This window comes from Penaeus vannamei, chromosome 11 (assembly GCF_042767895.1).
Source record: "Penaeus vannamei isolate JL-2024 chromosome 11, ASM4276789v1, whole genome shotgun sequence".
Classification (NCBI taxonomy): Eukaryota; Metazoa; Arthropoda; class Malacostraca; order Decapoda; family Penaeidae; genus Penaeus; species Penaeus vannamei.
Window position 1 is genome coordinate 34,710,819 of NC_091559.1, and position 20,000 is coordinate 34,730,818.

Sequence of the window (20,000 nt, forward strand, 5' to 3'; positions counted from 1 at the left end):
TAGTGGTTATAGTGTGATTCTTGGGTGTCACCATCTCCGTCAGTACGACCAGCATCATCATCAGCAGTTGCAGCTTCTTCGCCAAATCTACAATCATTACTATCATTGTCAGTGCTATCATTTCCATTAAAAAGTGTATGAATCTCAATCATGTTCTTTCTCGTCATTATGAGTATTTTACTATCATTGTGAATATCAATACTAATAGTGTTATCATTGTCATTATTATAGCAATCATCATTAGCAATGAAAATACTATTGCTGCTGCTATTCTAGGGGGAATAGGAGTTGTATCATCATAACAATTCTCATGGGAGAAAGAAGGATAAGCAAGAGAGAGAGAGAGAGAGAGAAAGAGAAGCAAGAACGACATAATTAGAGAGAGAGAGACTTAAAAGAATAAGACTCCAGCCTGGCTTTCTGACGTCGCACTTATCAAAGACCTGACTGCTGTCTCCCCGGTTAACGCAACCCGATGACATTATTAAGCCCTCTCGGAAGACGTGGAGAAGGGACAGCAAAGACGTCACACAAGAATTAAGGAGGAATTTCTCTCGTCTCAGCCACCGCAGGCCTGGGAATTACACTTATTAAGGTGGTTAAAAAAGAAGTTAAAAAGATAAATCTCCGAGATTTCAATCTAAGTGAGTTCTAAATCTTCGAGGAGTGTCCGCGTGAGAAAGTGTTCGCGAAAAGGTATCGAAGGAAAAGTGGGAATAGTCGCTGTTTATGATTAGGTTGGGTTATCATCGTTTTCATTTATGTTGCCATCATCACTGTGATTGCTGTAAATGGTATTCCTATTATCAATAATACTGTCAGAGTTATAATGCAGTTCTCTCTCGTTGTAGCATTAGTCGGTGTTGTGAGGATATAAGGAACGAGAGAAAATTATAATGATTATAATTTCAGACAGTCATTTTAACCTTTTTCAACAACCGGCAAGTAAAATATTGCAAGTAAAATATTCCTCTCATAAAAAAAAAAAAAAAAATTGTACAACCTCCTCCACAGGGACGGGCACGGTAGTGGTGCGGCTGACGGATGTGAACGACAACGCCCCCCGCCTGACGCAGCGCCTGTGGCAAGTGGATGTGAACGAGACGTGGGGAGCCGGCCCCCCCGACGGCTCCACTCTCCTGGAAATCACGACCGCCGATCTAGATACGGCCAACTATTTCTTTTATCGTGTAAGTTTTATCTTATTGGATCTGTAGCTAAATGCGTTTTTTTTTTCTTTCTTAATTGCTATTGTTGTTTCTCTCTTTTATTGATATTATACCAGAAGTATGTTTATTTATTTATTTATTGATATTATATTTATTTATTGATATATTTATTTTATTTATTTATTATTTATTTATTTATTGATTGATTGATTGATTGATATTATACCAGAAGTATTAGCTCTCCATGATATATAAATGTTAATCTAATTTATGTAAAAAAAAAAGAAACATCGTTGGAAAAAAAAAATATAAAAAATCAGCACACGTTGAAACGAAGCCACAACCCTCGCTGCCAAATGATTTCCCCCAAAATAATGTTCACCAAATCATCACCCAAACAAAACGAAAAAAAAAAAAAAAAAAAAAAAGCTTGACCAACTCATTAATCTAGAAAATGAAAATTGTGAATCAATTTGACGGACTGAACCAGCTGGGCCCCCCGCAGGTGGTGGAGCGGAGCGGGTGGGGGTGGGAGCACTTCGGCGTGAGGGCGGAGGGCGCCGTCGGCCATCTCCACGCCCGCAAAACTCTCGACTATGAGGATGAGACGCACAGGCGAGGGTTCAAGTTCATGGTCCAGGTCACGGACAGGGTGAGTGGCCGTAGGGGTCGGGGTGGGGAGGGGGGGGTTGTGTACGTAAGTGTGTATGTGTTGTGTTGTTTTGTGTGCGTATGTGTTCGCGTTAGTTTGTTGTGTGTTTGTTTGTGTCGTTTGTGTGTGTTTCTGTATTTATGTATGTGTGCATGCGTGTGTGTGTGTGCGTGCGTGCGTGCGTCGTGTGTGTGTATGCGCGCGTGGTGATGGGTTAATATATTCTGTTTTGTCCCAGGGTATTTAACACTTATTAAGAATTCATTCATTTTTCCTTTAACATATTGCAAAAATCCAATATCTATTTATCTCATCTTCATTCCAGTTGCTATAACGTTCAGATTTTTTATACAGCCTTTTTATCAAATGGACTGCAGTGATTCAAATAAAGACGAAAGATAATTGATTATCAAATATTCATATGATAATAAAGGAAAAAGTGGCTCAGTTGCCAACTCGAGTTAAACATCCAGGGACGGTCAGAGCATAAATTCATGATTCCTGTGATTGCGGATGAAATGCTAAGAGGACTCTGTGACCTTTCGTAGATAAGAACTCGAATCTGCAGTTACGCTTATTGTTGCTGTCGTTGTCAATAAGAACTTTTTTGTACATATTTCCTGATTTGTTTCTTGTCGTTGTTAGTGAAAAGTTTTTGTACATATTTGCAAAGCACGTGGATTTGTGATGCTCTAGACATCCGCATGTATACATAATATTTATACTGTGTGTAATTATAGAATACTAGTTGCTGCCCTTTAAGTAATTATATTATCTGCATGTACACATAGAGGTCGTGTGTATAATCTTAAGATATTAGATGGTATGCACAAACCTCCACATATTTCAGAATGTCTATGTATATGTAATCTATGTAAGTAATCACAGAAAGCTAGACAGCGCACACACGCCCTTCTTAGATATATCAGTGCTTGCATGTACACATAATCCATGTGCGTAATCATAGGACACAAGACCGCGTGCACACGGGCGTCTCCCTCTCCCCCAGGGGCGCGGGGGCTGGGAGGACGCGCGCCACACGGACACCGCCTGGGTCTCCGTCAAGCTCCGAGATCTCAACGACAACCCGCCCGCGTTCTCTCGCTCGCACGCCCACGTCACGGTGCAGGAGGACGCCGCCCCCGGCACCGTGCTGGCCGCCCTCACCGCCCAGGATCCGGATATGGTGGGTCTGGGAAGTTTGGTGCCTTGTTCTTCTTCTATCGTCTCTCTCTTCTTCTTTCCTCCCTTCTCTCGTTTCTTCTTTCGTCCTTCTCTTACCTCCTCCTCCCTCTCCTTTTCCTGGTGCCTTGTTCTTCTTCTATCGTCTCTCTCTTTTTCTTTCCTCCCTTCTCTCCTTTCTTTTCCTTTCCTCCTTCTCTTACCTCCTCCTCCCTCTTCTTTTCTCCCACTTTTCGTCAAAATCATCCCGCCTCTCCCTTCTCCTTCCCTCACTCCTCCCTCTCTTCTCCAGCTTCTAGCCTCCCTCTCTGTCCTTCCTCTTCCATCACCTTCATCCTCCTTCCCTTCTCCTCCTTTACGAATGACGTCACTATAATGAGAATACACTATATATGGAGTTCCTAGGCTATGGTGGGTTGCAGAGCCAGCCATATAGAGAAACAGAATACCCCAACAACACAGTATAAAATATAAAACCAAAAGTGCAAAGCGATAAAATTGAAATTCAACAAAAATACTGATTGTTGTCCCCACGGTTGCTGGGAAAAGTCAGGAATTTCATCATCGAGATTTGAAAAAGAGTAAATAGATTTGTTTTTTTTTTTTAATGAAAATCAGTGGTCGGATGAAAACATAAAACATTCCCTGTGTAAATTTAATAGAAAGTGGTTGTACTTTTTCTTGTTCTAGTATACTTTACCTTTTATTTCACTAAGCAATTTTATTTGTAGCTCTTATTAACGTGATTTCAAATGAGTATTGGAATCCTAATTTTGAAAATCGCAAATCAACCGAGGAAGGAAATTGCTCTCAAGTCGTATTCGGGAAAAATCTAAAGTCGTAAATGAAACGCGTCTTCCATTTTACCAAAAAAAGGGTCAAATATAAAAAGTTGCAAGTGAAAAAGTTAGTTCCTAAGATGCCTTCCTTCCGTCGAGTCGCCTGCGAGGCCGATTAAGGTTTCCTTCTTCCACGCTCGTCGCCACGACGCAGGAGCAAACGCATGCACCGTTTACACAGAATGTATCTTGTATCGCTACACAACGCATCATCCAATTCGCAATACATTCACATTACTGCCCCCCACCCCCCCGCAAAAAAAAAAAAAAACATACCTGACACGCCTCCACCCCTCCCTCTCCCCCGCAGGACGGCCAGGAGGGCGTGGAGTACCGCGTGGAGAGCGCGTGGGACTCCCTTAACGTGAACGCCGACGGCGAGGTGAGGCTCTGGCGCCGCCTCGACCGCGAGGCTCCGGGCGGGGCCGAGGGCGTGGCCAGAATCATCGCCGTCGACCATGGGCGGCCGCCCTTGTCCGCCACCGCCACGCTCACCATCACCGTGACGGATGTCAACGACTGCCCCCCGCGCCTCCTGCCGCCCACGGTGGTGCACGTGACAGAGAGCAGCCCGCCCACGCGGCTGGCCACCCTCGCCGCCACCGACCTGGACGTGTGGGAGATGGGCCACGGGCCGCCCTTCAACTTCTCCCTCGCGCCCTCCAACCCCGCCCACGTCAAAGCGCTCATCAAGCTCAAATTCAGGCAGAGTGAGTATCGACTGTTGAAGCTCCCCGTCTTGCTCTCAGTCTATCGCAGGGCTGTTTTAGCGTCCCCTTTGCCATTTTCCTTTTCGTTCTCGCATGTTATCTTATTGTTTCTCTCTTCGGTTCATCTTTTCATCTTAATGACTCGTTATCACGGTTATTCCTGAGGCATTGAGATTCACCAATTCTCAACAGCGTAATCGCCAGCACCATTTTCACCATCATCATCGCCGCCGCCACCATCACGACCGACTTCGTAATCGCCACCAACATCATCACAATATCGCCGCCACCAGCATCGCCAACATCATCATCATCCCAACATCCTCACTAGCATCATCATCGCCATCACCACCATTATCAACATCATTGCTGCTAATAACACAAGCAGAATCTTCACCAACATCATCATTGCCTTTAGAATCCACCTCATCATCGTTATCAGCTTTATCATCACCATCATCATTTTCAGCACCAACGCCGTCAACACCAACACCACCATCATCAACATCTTCGTCACTAACATCACCATTCATCACCACCACCAACAATAAAACTCATCTCCCCATCACCAACACAACCCCCTCCATAAATATCCACCTCCACCAATCCCCTCACAATCAGCACCATCATTGTCCTCGTCCATCATAATCCATTGTCACTTGAAGTCACGGCTCCCCTCGGCGAGTTAGAGCAGCCGTGACAGCTCGGTATCACTCGCTCAACTGTTTGTCTCCCATGATTACTCCTGGCGAGGCACAATGGCTCGCGCTCTCGGAAAATATGAGTCTCCCCGAAAAGCAAATAGGACCGTGTGAATGCCGAAAAGGGGGGGAGGGAGGATGCTTCGAATGTTGCAAGAATGATTCAAGGGTGGATGTTTGTTTAATAAGATTGGGCAGAGTTTTGGAAGAGGAGGTCCTCATATCTAGATTGGGGGCGGTCGAAAGAGTGGGTTGATTCAATTAGGAGAGTGGTGTATAATACATGGAGGAGGGATTGTTGTAATCAAGAAGGAATAAAAGATATTTCCCCCATCTCTAACGCCAAAGGTAATGCGGGTGGATGTTCTGTTTAATTTGCAAGTTTTGAAGGAGTAAGTGAAATCTGGCGTCGTAGTCCCGTAGAGTTTTAAAGACACCGATTCTTGGCAGGAGTTGTTTCAATAATCACAGACGTTTTCTGTTGTTTTGAATCGTGTACTCCATAAATACCGTACATGAATTAGTAATAACCTTACTTATTACTAAAACTGCATAATAAATGGCCATTCAAAGTTATTTTCTCTATAAAATGAGGACTTTCCCCTTCAGCCAAAACCAGCACAAATTTCACTTTTTCATAAAGGCAAAAAACAATACGTGTTCGCTGACATGAGTAACACATCTTTATTTTTACACATGTTACCAAAACATTTCCTGCATGAGCACACACATTTCGCTAAACTTTTACATGATAAGAAAATTAATTATTCCTGCCCAAAGAGCACCAACCCCAAACTCTCAGCGTATTCAAATGTTTAGAACTAGGCTATTGTGAATTTACGTGTATAGTGTAAAAATGGTACTAGTGTCCATTATGCTTTTACAGATCATATATTCGAGTTTCTATGCATTTCCGTTCCATTTAATTCTTGGATCTTAGATTTTTTACGAAGAGAAAACATGTTTACTCGATGTTAAAATGTCGTCAAAGCACGTATTTTGTGAGAAATCATTATGGTCAAAACATTTTCGTTTCCATAATTATTAAGTTTGTGATAGTGCGGATATTGATACTGACAGTAATATGATTACAGCGATAATGATTTTGGCATGTCAGTAATAATAATCATAATGATCATAGTGATGGATATGATTGATTCATGATGAAAGACATAGTGGTAATTATGATGCTTATGATAATGATAACGATGATACTAAGGATGATGATGAAAAACAACATCAACAACTACAATAATGCCAATTACATTGATATTGATAACAACAATAATGGTAATGATAACAGTAACAGAACAGGGGTTCTCTGGGGGCCGTGGAACAATATGAAAATTATAACATCGAATTAAAATGAATTCTATTTCACCTATAGCACCTACATAGAACTATCTCTCATAAATCAATAACCTGGAAGCTTTTCATAATGTTCTTGTCTTATAGCTGTTGGCATCATTACCCTGTTCATAACAAGTAATAACTGAATCTGAAAAGTGCACAAACACTACAGGGCCTCGGAGATTATTACATATTGGTCGGAGGCCATAGAATGAAAAAAGGTTGGAAACTACTGAATTAGAAGAAGAAAGATAATAATGATAATGGTGATTGTTATGATAATAATACAAATGATAATGATACTAATAGTAATGATGATAAATATGACGATGATACATACCTACATACCTACATATATTTACACACAGTCATACATGCATATATATACAAACATACATACATACCGAAATACAATCAAACCCACAATCAGATGACTACCCCTCCATGAAGCAAGAATGATAATGACAATAATAAACAAATGAATAAATAAACAAATGGACTAACAAAAAATCCACATGATATGCCAAAGAACCAGTCTAATTTTCCCCTCTCGTTCTCTCACGCTCTCACGCCCACCAGACCTGGACAGCGGGCGTGGCGGAGCGGAGGTGTGGACGACAGGCTCTCTTGACAGGGAAGAATACAGACGCCTTGATGTGCAGGTGTGGTTGGCCGACGCAGGAGGGATGTCCACGACAGAAGTCCTCACCGTCGTTGTCGATGACATCAACGACAACCTGATGAGACCCGCTTCCAAAAATGTCTACTTGTGTAAACCTCGGGTAAGTGGAAGTTTATTTGGATTTTTTATGAATGGAGGATAGATTTTGAAGAATAGAGGAATTAATTTTACTAAATGGAGGGTAGATTTTGAAGAATAGAGGAATGAATTTTTACTAGATAGAGGGTAGATTTTGCGGAATAGAGGAATTAATTTTTACTAGATAGAGAGTAGAATTTGATAGATAGAGGATAGAAATGGACAAGAATTGGACAAAGAGAGAATAAATCTTATCAAATAGAGGATAGACTTTGATAAATAGGGGGGGAGGGTAGAATTTAGGAAACAAAGGACAGAATTTGACAAACAAAGGATAAATCTTAGTACGTAGACTCTGATTAATAGAGGATAGATTTTGATAAGCACAGTAAAGTTTTTAATAAATGGACAGGGAACAGGTATCTAAAAAAATCTATGATGGTGAGCAGAATTCACTATGACAAATGTGAAAAAGGTAAATGATACCTTTCGATTCTTTCAAGTAAATTATTAATAAAGATATAAACGAAACACCCAAAGTACATTTGCTGTTAATCACTTACAACCATCCCATATTCTAAATGTATAACAGTATGTATATCTTACCTTTACCTTTACTTAAAGGAGATACAGCATATCATGAATTAAGACATATCCGAACACCGCTATAAAAGGGTACTCCAGTTTGAGCACATTTTCGAACACATATTCTACTGTTCCAGTATTTCATCTTCAAGTGGTAACAAATACCAGTCTTTCATCTCTAAGTGGTAACAAATACGAGAAACAGATAACGAAGATTCTTCTATTACCACCACCTATGGGACATACAGCACGCATATCTGAAAGCAAAATACACCCCCATACCTCTATGAAAAAGGGTACGCGATTCTAAACACCACTCTCAACGCACACAAAGCTTCCCGTCCTTACATAATTCAGTAACTAATACCCCCCCCACCACCACCACCACCACACACACACGAAAAAAAAATCCTCCACGTGTTTACATCTTAAACTCGGTAAATACAAAAAAATATATATATCCTTTAAATCGGTAACTAATCAAAACAAAACAAAACAAAAATTCTCCCACTTGCATCTTTAATTCGCTAACAAAAAAAATAGATAAATAAAGAATAAAAAGATAAAGAAAAAGAAAGAACAAAGAAAAGAAGAAAAAAAAATATTCCGCCACATACAGTCATATTCACCCGAAGCAACAAACCTATACGTTCCTCACTATCCTCACTCTCCACACTTTCCTCACTTTCCACACTATCCTCATTATCCTCACTCTCCACACTATCCTCACTCTCCACACTATCCTCATTATCCTCACTCTCCACACTATCCTCACTCTCCACAATATCCTCACTCTCCACACTATCCTCACTCTCTACGCTATCCTCACTCTCCACCCTCTCCTCACTCTCCACACTATCCTCACTCTCCACACTATCCTCACTCTCCACTCTCTCCTCACTCTCCACACTATCCTCACTCTCCACACTATCCTCACTTTCCACACTATCCTCATTATCCTCACTCTCCACACTCTCCTCACTCTCCACACTCTCCTCACTCTCCACACTCTCCACACTCTCCTCACTCTCCACACTCTCCTCACTCTCCACCCTCTCCTCACTCTCCACACTATCCTCACTCTCCACACTATCCTCACTCTCCACTCTCTCCTCACTCTCCACACTATCCTCACTCTCCACAATATCCTCACTCTCCACACTATCCTCACTCTCCACACTATCCTCACTCTCCTCACTCTCCACCCTCTCCTCACTCTCCACACTCTCCTCACTCTCCTCACTCTCCTCACTCCAGGGCGGGGGATCGGATGCCCCCTTAGGACGCGTGTATGTGGACGATCCGGATGACTGGGACGTCCGGGACAAAGTGTTCGAGTGGGTCGGCGCCCCCCACCCCCTCTTCACTCTTAACCGGAGCTCGGGAGACGTCTTCGCTTCGAGTCAAGTGCGGGAGGGGAGGTAAGTATATTTATTTATTTATTTATTCCTTTCTTTGTTTGTTTGTAGGTAAGGAATATATTTCTTTTTTTCTTTCTTTTTTTTTTGTTTGTTTGTTTGTAGGTAAGTACCATATTTTTTCTTCTTTTGATTTGTTTGTTTGTAGGTAAGTAACATATTTTTTCTTCTTTTCTTTGTTTGTTTGTAGGTAAGTACCATATTTCTTTCTTTCTTTCCTCTTTTCTTTCTTTGTTCATTTATCCTTTCTTTCGTTTTCCTTTTTTGTGTTTTTTCTTGTTTTTTTATTGTATGTTTTTTTATGAAATGATATGCTGCTATGTTCATGTTATTAATCTATAGTTATTGTCTTTCTTTCTTTGTTATTTTTTTCCTTTCTTTCGCTTTCCCTTTTTTGTGTGTTTTTTTCTCCTGTTTTTTATTGTATGTTTTTTTATGAAATGATATGCTGCTACATTGTTCATGTTATTCATTTATAGTTATTTTTTCTTTCTTTCTCTTTCTTCTCTTGCCTTTAGTGGTCTGTATTCAATTACACATAAATTACAAAAAGAAATGTTAATAAAGGAAAAAAGAAAAAGTTTTATTTCATTTTGCAAATGGAGAACACAGACGAAGCCCAAGTCCAATTCTGTTAAATTACGTACTTTTATTAGAAAAAAATTAAATGCAACTTGCTGTGTGTATGTGTGTGTGTGTGTGTGTGTGTGTGTGTGTGTGTGTGTGTGTGTGTGTGTGTGTGTGTGTGTGTGTGTGTGTGTAAGTGTGTGTGTGTGTGTGTGTGTATGAGTGTGTGTGTGTGTGTGTGTGTGTATGTGTGTGTGTGTGTGTGTGTGTGTGTGTGTGTGTGTGTGTGTGTATGTGCGTGCGTGCGTGCGTGCGAGCGTACGTGCTTGCGTGCGTTTGTGTATATGTGTATGTGTGTGTGCGTTTGTGTGAAATACAAGCAGGGTTATAGTATAGATAGTGTTAATAACAATAATGATAACAGAGAACTGGATTTTAATAAATTTGTAATATGATTTTTTTCTTTTTTTTATGAGCGTTTGCAAAAATTTTTGATACTTCTATTTTAGAATAAAATGCCAAACGTTAAGTGCGACCAGTCGGACGAAACCTAAACAAATACAATATAAAAGATAATGATAACGATGATTTTTATTATTATTATTATAGGTTTTCCTTTCTTTCGTTTTCCCTTTTTCGTGCTTTTTTCCTGTTTTTGTATTTTTTTTTTTTTTTTTACTATTTATAGTTAATTTCTTTCTTTCTTTCTTTTTTCTTTCTTTCTTCTCTTTGTTTGTTTGTTTGTTAACTTTTCCTTTCTCCCGTTTTCCCCTTTTTGTTTGTTTGTTTTCTGTTTATTATTGTATGTTTTTTATTAAATGATATGCTGCTATGCTATTCATCTTATTCATTTATTGTTCATGTCTTTCTTTCTTTCTTTTTCTTCTCTTACCTTGCGTGGTCTGTATTCAATTACACATAGATTACAAAAAAAAAGTAGTAATAAGGGAAAAAAGGAAAAGTTATATTTCATTTTGCAAATGGAGAACACAGACGAAGTCCAATCCTATTTAATTACGTACTTTTATTAGAAAAAAAATTAAATGCACAGAACGTAATGGGAAAGTCGACAGCCCAAGATCTCAACGTTTCCATTCCCCTTTGGTAATCTGTTAGAGTAAAAGAAAACGAGAATAAAGAAAATAGAAGAGAAAAATAACGAATAAACAAAAAAGGGGGGGGAAATAATGAATAAACAAAAAAATAAATATGTTTGAATTGCCTTTCCCGTCCTCTTTGCTTCGGAATAGAGGAAGGAGGGGGGGGGGGGGGATTGTGAAGTCCATGTGTCTCCCTTGGTGAATGGCAAGCGATAATTGTGACCTTTGCTGGCGATGTTATTAGTGGCTGCGGAGGACAAGGGTATTCTGTGATGTCTGATGAAGTGAGGTATCCCCTCCCTTCTCTAGTAATAATGATAATCATTACTGTTATCATAATGATAACGATAACAGTAATGGCAATGATAATAAGTATGATAGACATAAAGATGAATATGATGATGATGATGAAGGTGGTGATGATGATAACAATCATAGTTATGATAATGATAACGATATCTACCAATATGCATGGAAATTCCATGAGAAAAAATAAATAAAAAATAAGAAATACACCCCCTCCCCTCCTACATTAAGCCCAACTTCAACTTTCTCCCTCTTCCTCCCTTCTCTTTTCTTTCCTCCCCCACTCCCTTCTCTCCCTTAACCCCTTCCCTCCCTCCCACATCCGCCTTGCCCCTTCCCCCCATCCCTTCCTTTCCTGTTATCCACCTCTCTTTCTCCTTTAATACCCTCCCATTTTCTCTCCCTTTCCCCTTTCTTCTGTGAGTTCCCTTCCTCCCTTCCTTCTCCTTCTCCCTCTCCCCCTTTTATCAAGTCCTCTCTCTTCTTCCCTTCTTTTTCCCTTTCTTCCTACCTTACTTCTTACCTGTCACTCGGAAAGTCGTGCAAATAATAAATGTGCACAAATTAACCAAGTACTTCATTGTAGTGCACTTGCCTCGAAGCATAAAATAACAATTAGAATAATATGAGCATCAATAATGATAGTAATAATGAGGAGGAGGAGGATAGTGGGTTTGATTATGGTTTCAATGGGTTCGGAGTATGATGCCTTTATGCATAAGTGTGTGTGTTTGTGTGCGCGTGTGTGTGCGTGTGCGTGTGTGCGTGTGCGTGTGCGTGTGTGTGTGTGTGTGTGTACGTGCTTGCGTGCGTTTGTGTAAATGTGTATGTGTGTGTGCGTTTGTGTGAAATACAAGCAGGATTACAGTATAGATAGTGTTTATAACAATAATGATAACAGAGAACTGGATTTGAATAAATTTGTAATATGATTTTTTAAATCTTTTTTATGAGCGTTTGCGACATTTTTTGATACTTCTATTTTAGAATAAAATGCCAAACGTTAAGTGCGGCCAGTCGGACGAAACCTAAAAAAAATACAATATAGAAAATAATGATAACGATGATTTTTATTATTATTATATGTTTTCCTTTCTTTCGTTTTCCCTTTTTCGTGCTTTTTTCCTGTTTTTGTATGTTTTTTTATGAAATGATATGCTGTTATGTTATCCATATTATTCATTTATAGTTAATTTCTTTCTTTTTTCTTTCTTTCTTCTCTTTGTTTGTTTGTTTGTTAACTTTTCCTTTCTTTCGTTTTCCCTTTTTTTGTTTGTTTTTTCCTGTTTATTATTGTATGTTTTTTATTAAATATGCTGCTATGTTATTCGTCTTATTCATTTATTGTTAATGTCTTCCTTTCATTCTTTTTCTTCTCTTACCTTTCGTGGTCTGTATTCAATTACACATAGATTTTTAAAAAAAAATTAATAAAGGAAAAAAGAAAAAGTTTTATTTCATTTTGCGAATAGAGAACATAGACGAAGCACAAGTCCAATTCTGTTTAATTCCGCACCTTTATTAGTAAAAAAAATTAAATACACAGAACGTAATGGGAAAGTCGACAGCCCAAGATCTCAACGTTTCCATTCCCCTTTGGTAGCTGTTAGAATAAAAGAAAACGAAAATAAAGAAAATGGAAGAGAAAAATAACGAACGAACAAAAAAGGGAGGGGAAATAATGAATAAACAAAAAAAGGAGGGGAAATAATGAATAAACAAAATAATAAATATGTTTGAATTGCCTTTCCCGTCCTCCTTGCTTCGGAATAGAAGAAGGAGGGGAGGGGGGGAAGGAGTGTGAAGTCCATGTGTCTCCCTTGGTGAATGGCAAGCTATAATTGTGACCTTTGCTGGCGATGTTATTAGTGGACAAGTGTATTCTGTAATGTCTGATGAAGTGAGGTATCCCCTCCCTTCTCCTCCCCTCTCCCCCCACCATCTTCCCCTTACCGCTTCACCTCCCCTCTTTCCCCCATACCCCTTCCTCCATCCCTCTTCTCTCCCTTATCCCTCTCTTCTGCTCCCCTCTCTCCCCACCATCTTCCCCTTACCCCCTCACCACTCCTCTTTTCCCCATACCCCTTCCTCCATCCCTTCTTTCTCCCCTATCCCTCCTTTCTCCCCTCTTTCTCCTCCCCTTTCCCCTTCCTTCGCCCTTTCCCTTTCCCTCTTCCCCTCTTCTTCCCATCTCCACCTTGACCATCTGAAGAGGATCTACGCCAAGGACCTCACGTACTAGATTGAGTAACGACAATAACAATGATCATAGAAGTGACAATGATAATGATAATAATGATAACATTGATAATAATAGTAATGGGATAATGCTGATCAAGATAATAATAAAAATGATTATCATAATTATCATAATGCTAAAAAAAGGAAAATGATAATCATAATGATAACAGTAACAGTAATGGCAATGATAATAAGTATGATAGACATAAAGATGAATATGATGATGATGAAGGTGGTGATGATGATAACAATAGTTATAATAATGATAACGATATCTAGCAATATGCATAAACATTTCATAGGAAAAAAATGAATGAGATATAAGAAGTACACCCCCCTCCCCTCCTACATTAAGGCCAATTTCAACTTTCTCCCTCTTCCTCCCTTCTCTCTTCTATCCTCCCCCACTCCCTTCTCTCCCTTACCCCCTTCCCTCCCTCCCACATCCGCCTTGCCCCTCCCCCCCCCCCTACCCTCTTCCTTTCCTGTTATCCACCTCTCTTTCCCCTTTAATTCCCTGCCATTTTCCCTCCCTCTCCCCTTTCTACCGTGAGTTCCCTTCCTCCCCCTTCTCCCTCTCCCTCTTTTATCGAGTCCTCTCTCTTCTTTCCTTCCTTTTCCCTTTCTTCCTACCTTACTTCTTACCTGTCACTCGGAAAGTCGTGCAAATAATAAATGTGCACAAATTAACTAACTGCTTCATTGTAGTGCACTTGTCTCGAAGCATAAAATAACAATTAGAATAATATGAGTATCAATAATGATAGTAATAATGAGGAGGAGGAGGATAATGGGTTTGAATATGGTTTCAATGGGTTCGGAGTATGATGCCTTTATGCATGTGTGTGTGTTTGTGTGCGTGTATGTGTGTGTGTGTGTGTGTGTGCGCGCGTGTGTGTGTGTGTGTGTGTGCGTACGTGCTTGCGTGCGTTTGTGTATATGTGTATGTGTGTGTGCGTTTGTGTGAAATACAAGCAGGATTACAGTATAGATAGTGTTAATAACAATAATGATAACAGAGAACTGGATTTTAATAAATTTGTAATATGATTTTTTTTTTTTTTTTTTTTAATGAGCGTTTGCAACATTTTTAATACATCTATTTTAGAATAAAATGCCAAACGTTAAGTGCGACCAGTCGGACGAAACCTAAAAATATATATAATATAGAAAATAATGATAACGATGATTTTTAATTATTATTATATGTTTTGCTTTCTTTTGTTTTCCCTTTTTCGTGCTTTTTTCCTGTTTTTGTATGTTTTTTTATGAAATGATATGCTGTTATGTTATCCATATTATTCATTTATAGTTAATTTCTTTCTTTCTTTCTTTTTTCTTTCTTTCTTCTCTTTGTTTGTTTGTTTGTTAACTTTTCCTTTCTTTCGTTTTCCCTTTTTTGTTTTTTTTCTGTTTATTATTGTATGTTTTTTATTAAATATGCTGCTATGTTATTCATCTTATTCATTTATTGTTAATGTCTTCCTTTCTTTCTTTTTCTTCTCTTACCTTTCGTGGTCTGTATTCAATTACACATAGATTACAAAAAAAATGTTAATAAAGGAAAAAAGAAAAAGTTTTATTTCATTTTGCAAATGGAGAACACAGACGAAACCCAAGTCCAATCCTGTTAAATTACGTACTTTTATTAGAAAAAAAATTAAATACACAGAAGGTAATGGGAAAGTCGACAGCCCAAGATCTCAACGTTTCCATTCCCCTTTGGTAGCTGTTAGAGTAAAAGAAAACGAAAATAAAGAAAATGGAAGAGAAAAATAACGAATGAACAAAAAAAGGAGGGGAAATAATGAATAAACAAAAAAAAAGGAGGGGAAATAATGAATAAACAAAATAATAAATATGTTTGAATTGCCTTTCCCGTCCTCCTTGCTTCGGAATAGAGGAAGGAGGGGGGGGGAGGAGTGTGAAGTCCATGTGTCTCCCTTGGTGAATGGCAAGCTATAATTGTGACCTTTGCTGGCGATGTTATTAGTGGCTGCGGAGGACAAGGGTATTCTGTAATGTCTGATGAAGTGAGGTATCCCCTCCCTTCTCCTCCCGTCTTCCCATCATCCCCGTACCGCTTCACCTCCCTTCTTTCCCCCATAGCCCTTCCTCCATCCCTCCTTTCTCCCCTATCCCTCTCTTCTCCCCTCTTTCTCCTCCCCTTTCTCCCTTCCTTCGCCCTTTCCCTTTCCCCCTTCCCCTCTTCTTCCCATCTCCACCTTGACCATCTGAAGAGGATCTACGCCAAGGACCTCACGTACTAGATTGAGTAACGGCAATAACAATGATCATAGAAGTGACAATGATAATGATAATAATGATAACATTAATAATAATAGTAATGGGATAATGCTGATCAAGGTAATAATAAAAATGATTATCATAATTATCATAATGCTAAAAAAAGGAAAATGATAATCATAATGATAACAGTAACAGTAATGGCAATGATAATAAGTATGATAGACATAAAGATGAATATGATGATGATGAAGGTGGTGATAATGATAACAATAGTTATAATAATGATAACGATATCTAGCAATATGCATTAACATTTCATAGGAAAAAGATGAATGAGATATAAGAAGTACACTCCCTCCCCTCCTACATTAAGGCCAATTTCAACTTTCTCCCTCTTCCTCCCTTCTCTCTTCTGTCCTCCCCCACTCCCTTCTTTCCCTTATCCCCTTCCCTCCCTCCCACATCCGCCTTGCCCCTCCCCCCCCCCTACCCTCTTCCTTTTCTGTTATCCACCTCTCTTTCCCCTTTAATTCCGTGCCATTTTCCCTCCCTCTCCCCTTTCTACCGTGAGTTCCCTTCCTCCCCCTTCTCCCTCTCCCTCTTTTATCGAGTCCTCTCTCTTCTTTCCTTCCTTTTCCCTTTCTTCCTACCTTACTTCTTCCCTGTCCCTCGGAAAGTCGTGCAAATAATAAATGTGCACAAATTAACTAACTGCTTCATTGTAGTGCACTTGTCTCGAAGCATAAAATAACAATTAGAATAATATGAGTATCAATAATGATAGTAATAATGAGGAGGAGGAGGACAAAGGGTTTGAATATGGTTTCAATGGGTTCGGAGTATGATGCCTTTATGCATGTGTGTGTGTTTGTGTGCGTGTATGTGTGTGTGTGTGTGTGTGTGCGAGTGTGTGTGTGTGTGTGTGTGTGTACGTACGTGCTTGCGTGCGTTTGTGTATATGTGTATGTGTGTGTGCGATTGTGTGAAATACAAGCAGGATTACAGTATAGATAGTGTTAATAACAATAATGATAACAGAGAACTGGATTTTAATAAATTTGTAATATGATTTTTTTTATTTTTTTATGAGCGTTTGCAACATTTTTAATACATCTATTTTAGAATAAAATGCCAAACGTTAAGTGCGACCAGTCGGACGAAACCTAAAAAAATATATAATATAGAAAATAATGATAACGATGATTTTTATTATTATTATATGTTTTGCTTTCTTTCGTTTTCCCTTTTTCGTGCTTTTTTCCTGTTTTTGTATGTTTTTTTTATGAAATGATATGCTGTTATGTTATCCATGTTATTCATTTATAGTTAATTTCTTTCTTTCTTTCTTTTTTCTTTCTTTCTTCTCTTTGTTTGTTTGTTTGTTAACTTTTCCTTTCTTTCGTTTTCCATTTTTTGTTTGTTTTTTTCCTGTTTATTATTGTATGTTTTTTTTATTAAATATGCTGCTATGTTATTCGTCTTATTCATTTATTGTTAATGTCTTCCTTTCTTTCTTTTTCTTCTCTTACCTTTCGTGGTCTGTATTCAATTACACATAGATTTAAAAATAAATGTTAATAAAGGAAAAAAGAAAAAGTTTTATTTCATTTTGCAAATGGAGAACATAGACGAAGCCCAATTCCAATCCTGTTTAATTCCGTACTTTTATTAGTAAAAAATTTAAATTCACAGAACGTAATGGGAAAATCGACAGCCCAAGATCTCAACGTTTCCATTCCCCTTTGGTAGCTGTTAGAATAAAAGAAAACGAAAATAAAGAAAATGGAAGAGAAAAATAACGAATGAACAAAAAAAAAGGAGGGGAAATAATGAATAAACAAAAAAGGAGGGGAAATAATGAATAAACAAAATAATAAATATGTTTGAATTGCCTTTCCCGTCCTCCTTGCTTCGAAATAGAGGAAGGAGGGGGGGGTGAAGTCCATGTGTCTCCCTTGGTGAATGGCAAGCTATAATTGTGACCTTTGCTGGCGATGTTATTAGTGGCTGCGGAGGACAAGTGTATTCTGTAATGTCTGATGAAGTGAGGTATCCCCTCCCTTCTCCTCCCCTCTCCCCCCACCATCTTCCCCTTATCCCTTCACTTCCCCTCTTTCCCCCATACCCCTTCCTCTATCCCTCCTTTCTCCCCTATCCCTCTCTTCTCCCCTCTTTCCCCCATACCCCTTCCTCCATCCCTCCTTTCTCCCCTATCCCTCCTTTCTCCCCTCTTTCTCCTCTCCTTTCTCCCTCTTCTTCCCATCTCCACCTTGACCATCTGAAGAGGATCTACGCCAAGGACCTCAAGTACTAGATTGAGTAACGACAATAATAATGATCATAGAAGTAACAATGATAATGGTAATAATGATAACAATGATAATAGTAATGGGATAATGCTGATAATGATAACAATGATAATAATAGTAATGGGATAATGCTGACCATGATAATAATAAAAATGATAATGATAATCATCATAATGCTAAAAAAAGGAAAATGATAATAGTAATAATGATAATCATTACTGTTATCATAATGATAACGATAACAGTAATGGCAATGATAATAAGTATGATAGACATAAAGATGAATATGATGATAACAATCATAGTTATGATAACGATAACGATATCTAGCAATATGCATGGAAATTCCATGAGAAAAAAATAAATAAAAAATAAGAAATACACCCCCTCCCCTCCTACATTAAGCCCAACTTCAACTTTCTCCCTCTTCCTCCCTTCTCTTTTCTATCCTCCCCCACTCCCTTCTCTCCCTTAACCCCTTCCCTCCCTCCCACATCCGCCTTGCCCCTTCCCCCCATCCCTTCCTTTCCTGTTATCCACCTCTCTTTCTCCTTCAATACCCTCCCATTTTCTCTCCCTTTCCCCTTTCTTCTGTGAGTTCCCTTCCTCCCTTCCTTCTCCTTCTCCCTCTCCCCCTTTTATCAAGTCCTCTCTCTTCTTCCTTTCCTTTTCCCTTTCTTCCTACCTTACTTCTTACCTGTCACTCGGAAAGTCGTGCAAATAATAAATGTGCACAAATTAACCAACTACTTCACTGTAGTGCACTTGCCTCGAAGCATAAAATAACAATTAGAATAATATGAGTATCAATAATGATAGTAATAATGAGGAGGAGGAGGATAATGGGTTTGAATATGGTTTCAATGGGTTCGGAGTATGATGCCTTTATGCAAAAGTGTGTGTGTTTGTGTGCGTGTATGTGTGTGTGTGTGTGTGTGTGAGTGTGTGTGTGTGTGTGTACGTACGTGCTTGCGTGCGTTTGTGTATATGTGTATGTGTGTGTGCGATTGTGTGAAATACAAGCAGGATTACAGTATAGATAGTGTTAATAACAATCATAATAACAGAGAACTGGATTTTAATAAATTTGTAATATGATTTTTTTTATTTTTTTTAATGATCGTTTGCAACATTTTTTGATACATCTATTTTAGAATAAAATGCCAAACGTTAAGTGCGACCAGTCGGACGAAACCTAAAAAAAATGCAATATAGAAAATAATGATAACGATGACTTTATTATTATTATTATTATATGTTTTCCTTTCTTTCTTTTTCCATTTTTCATGTTTTTTTCCTGTTTTTTGTATGTTTTTTTTTTTAATGATATGATGTTATGTTATCCATGTTATTCATTTATAGTTAATTTCTTTCTTTCTTTCTTTCTTCTTTCTTTCTTCTCTTTGTTTGTTTGTTTGTTAAATTTTCCTTTCTTTCGTTTTCCCTCTTTTTTTCCTGTTTATTATTGTATGGTTTTTATTAAATGATATGCTGCTGTGTTATTCATCTTATTCATTTATTGTTAATTTCTTTTTTTCTTTCTTTTTCTTCTCTTACCTTGCGTGGTCTGTATTCAATTACACATAGATTACCAAAAAAGTATTAATAAGGGAAAAAAGGAAAAGTTTTATTTCACTTTGCAAATGGAGAACATAGACGAAGCACAAGTCCAATCCTATTTAATTACGTACTTTTATTAGAAAAAAACATTAGATACACAGAAGGTAATGGGAAAGTCGACAGCCCAAGATCTCAACGTTTCCATTCCCCTTTGGTAGCTGTTAGAGTAAAGGAAAGCGAGAATAAAGAAAATGGAAGAGAAAAATAACGAATAAACAAAAAAGAGGGGAAATAATGAATA

At 38.6% G+C, this 20,000-nt stretch overlaps 1 protein-coding gene across 1 annotated transcript in view; it reads left to right on the forward strand.

Annotated features, from left to right (window-relative positions):
* Positions 1-20,000, forward strand: part of LOC113827111 (putative neural-cadherin 2) — a 103,052-nt gene that overhangs the window by 40,972 nt on the left and 42,080 nt on the right. The window contains exons 3-8 of the mRNA XM_070127261.1: positions 1,015-1,190; positions 1,675-1,821; positions 2,831-3,007; positions 4,153-4,552; positions 7,183-7,385; positions 9,206-9,369. Of these exons, the coding sequence (XP_069983362.1) occupies positions 1,015-1,190; positions 1,675-1,821; positions 2,831-3,007; positions 4,153-4,552; positions 7,183-7,385; positions 9,206-9,369 (1,267 nt within the window). The remainder of the gene's footprint in view (positions 1-1,014; positions 1,191-1,674; positions 1,822-2,830; positions 3,008-4,152; positions 4,553-7,182; positions 7,386-9,205; positions 9,370-20,000) is intronic.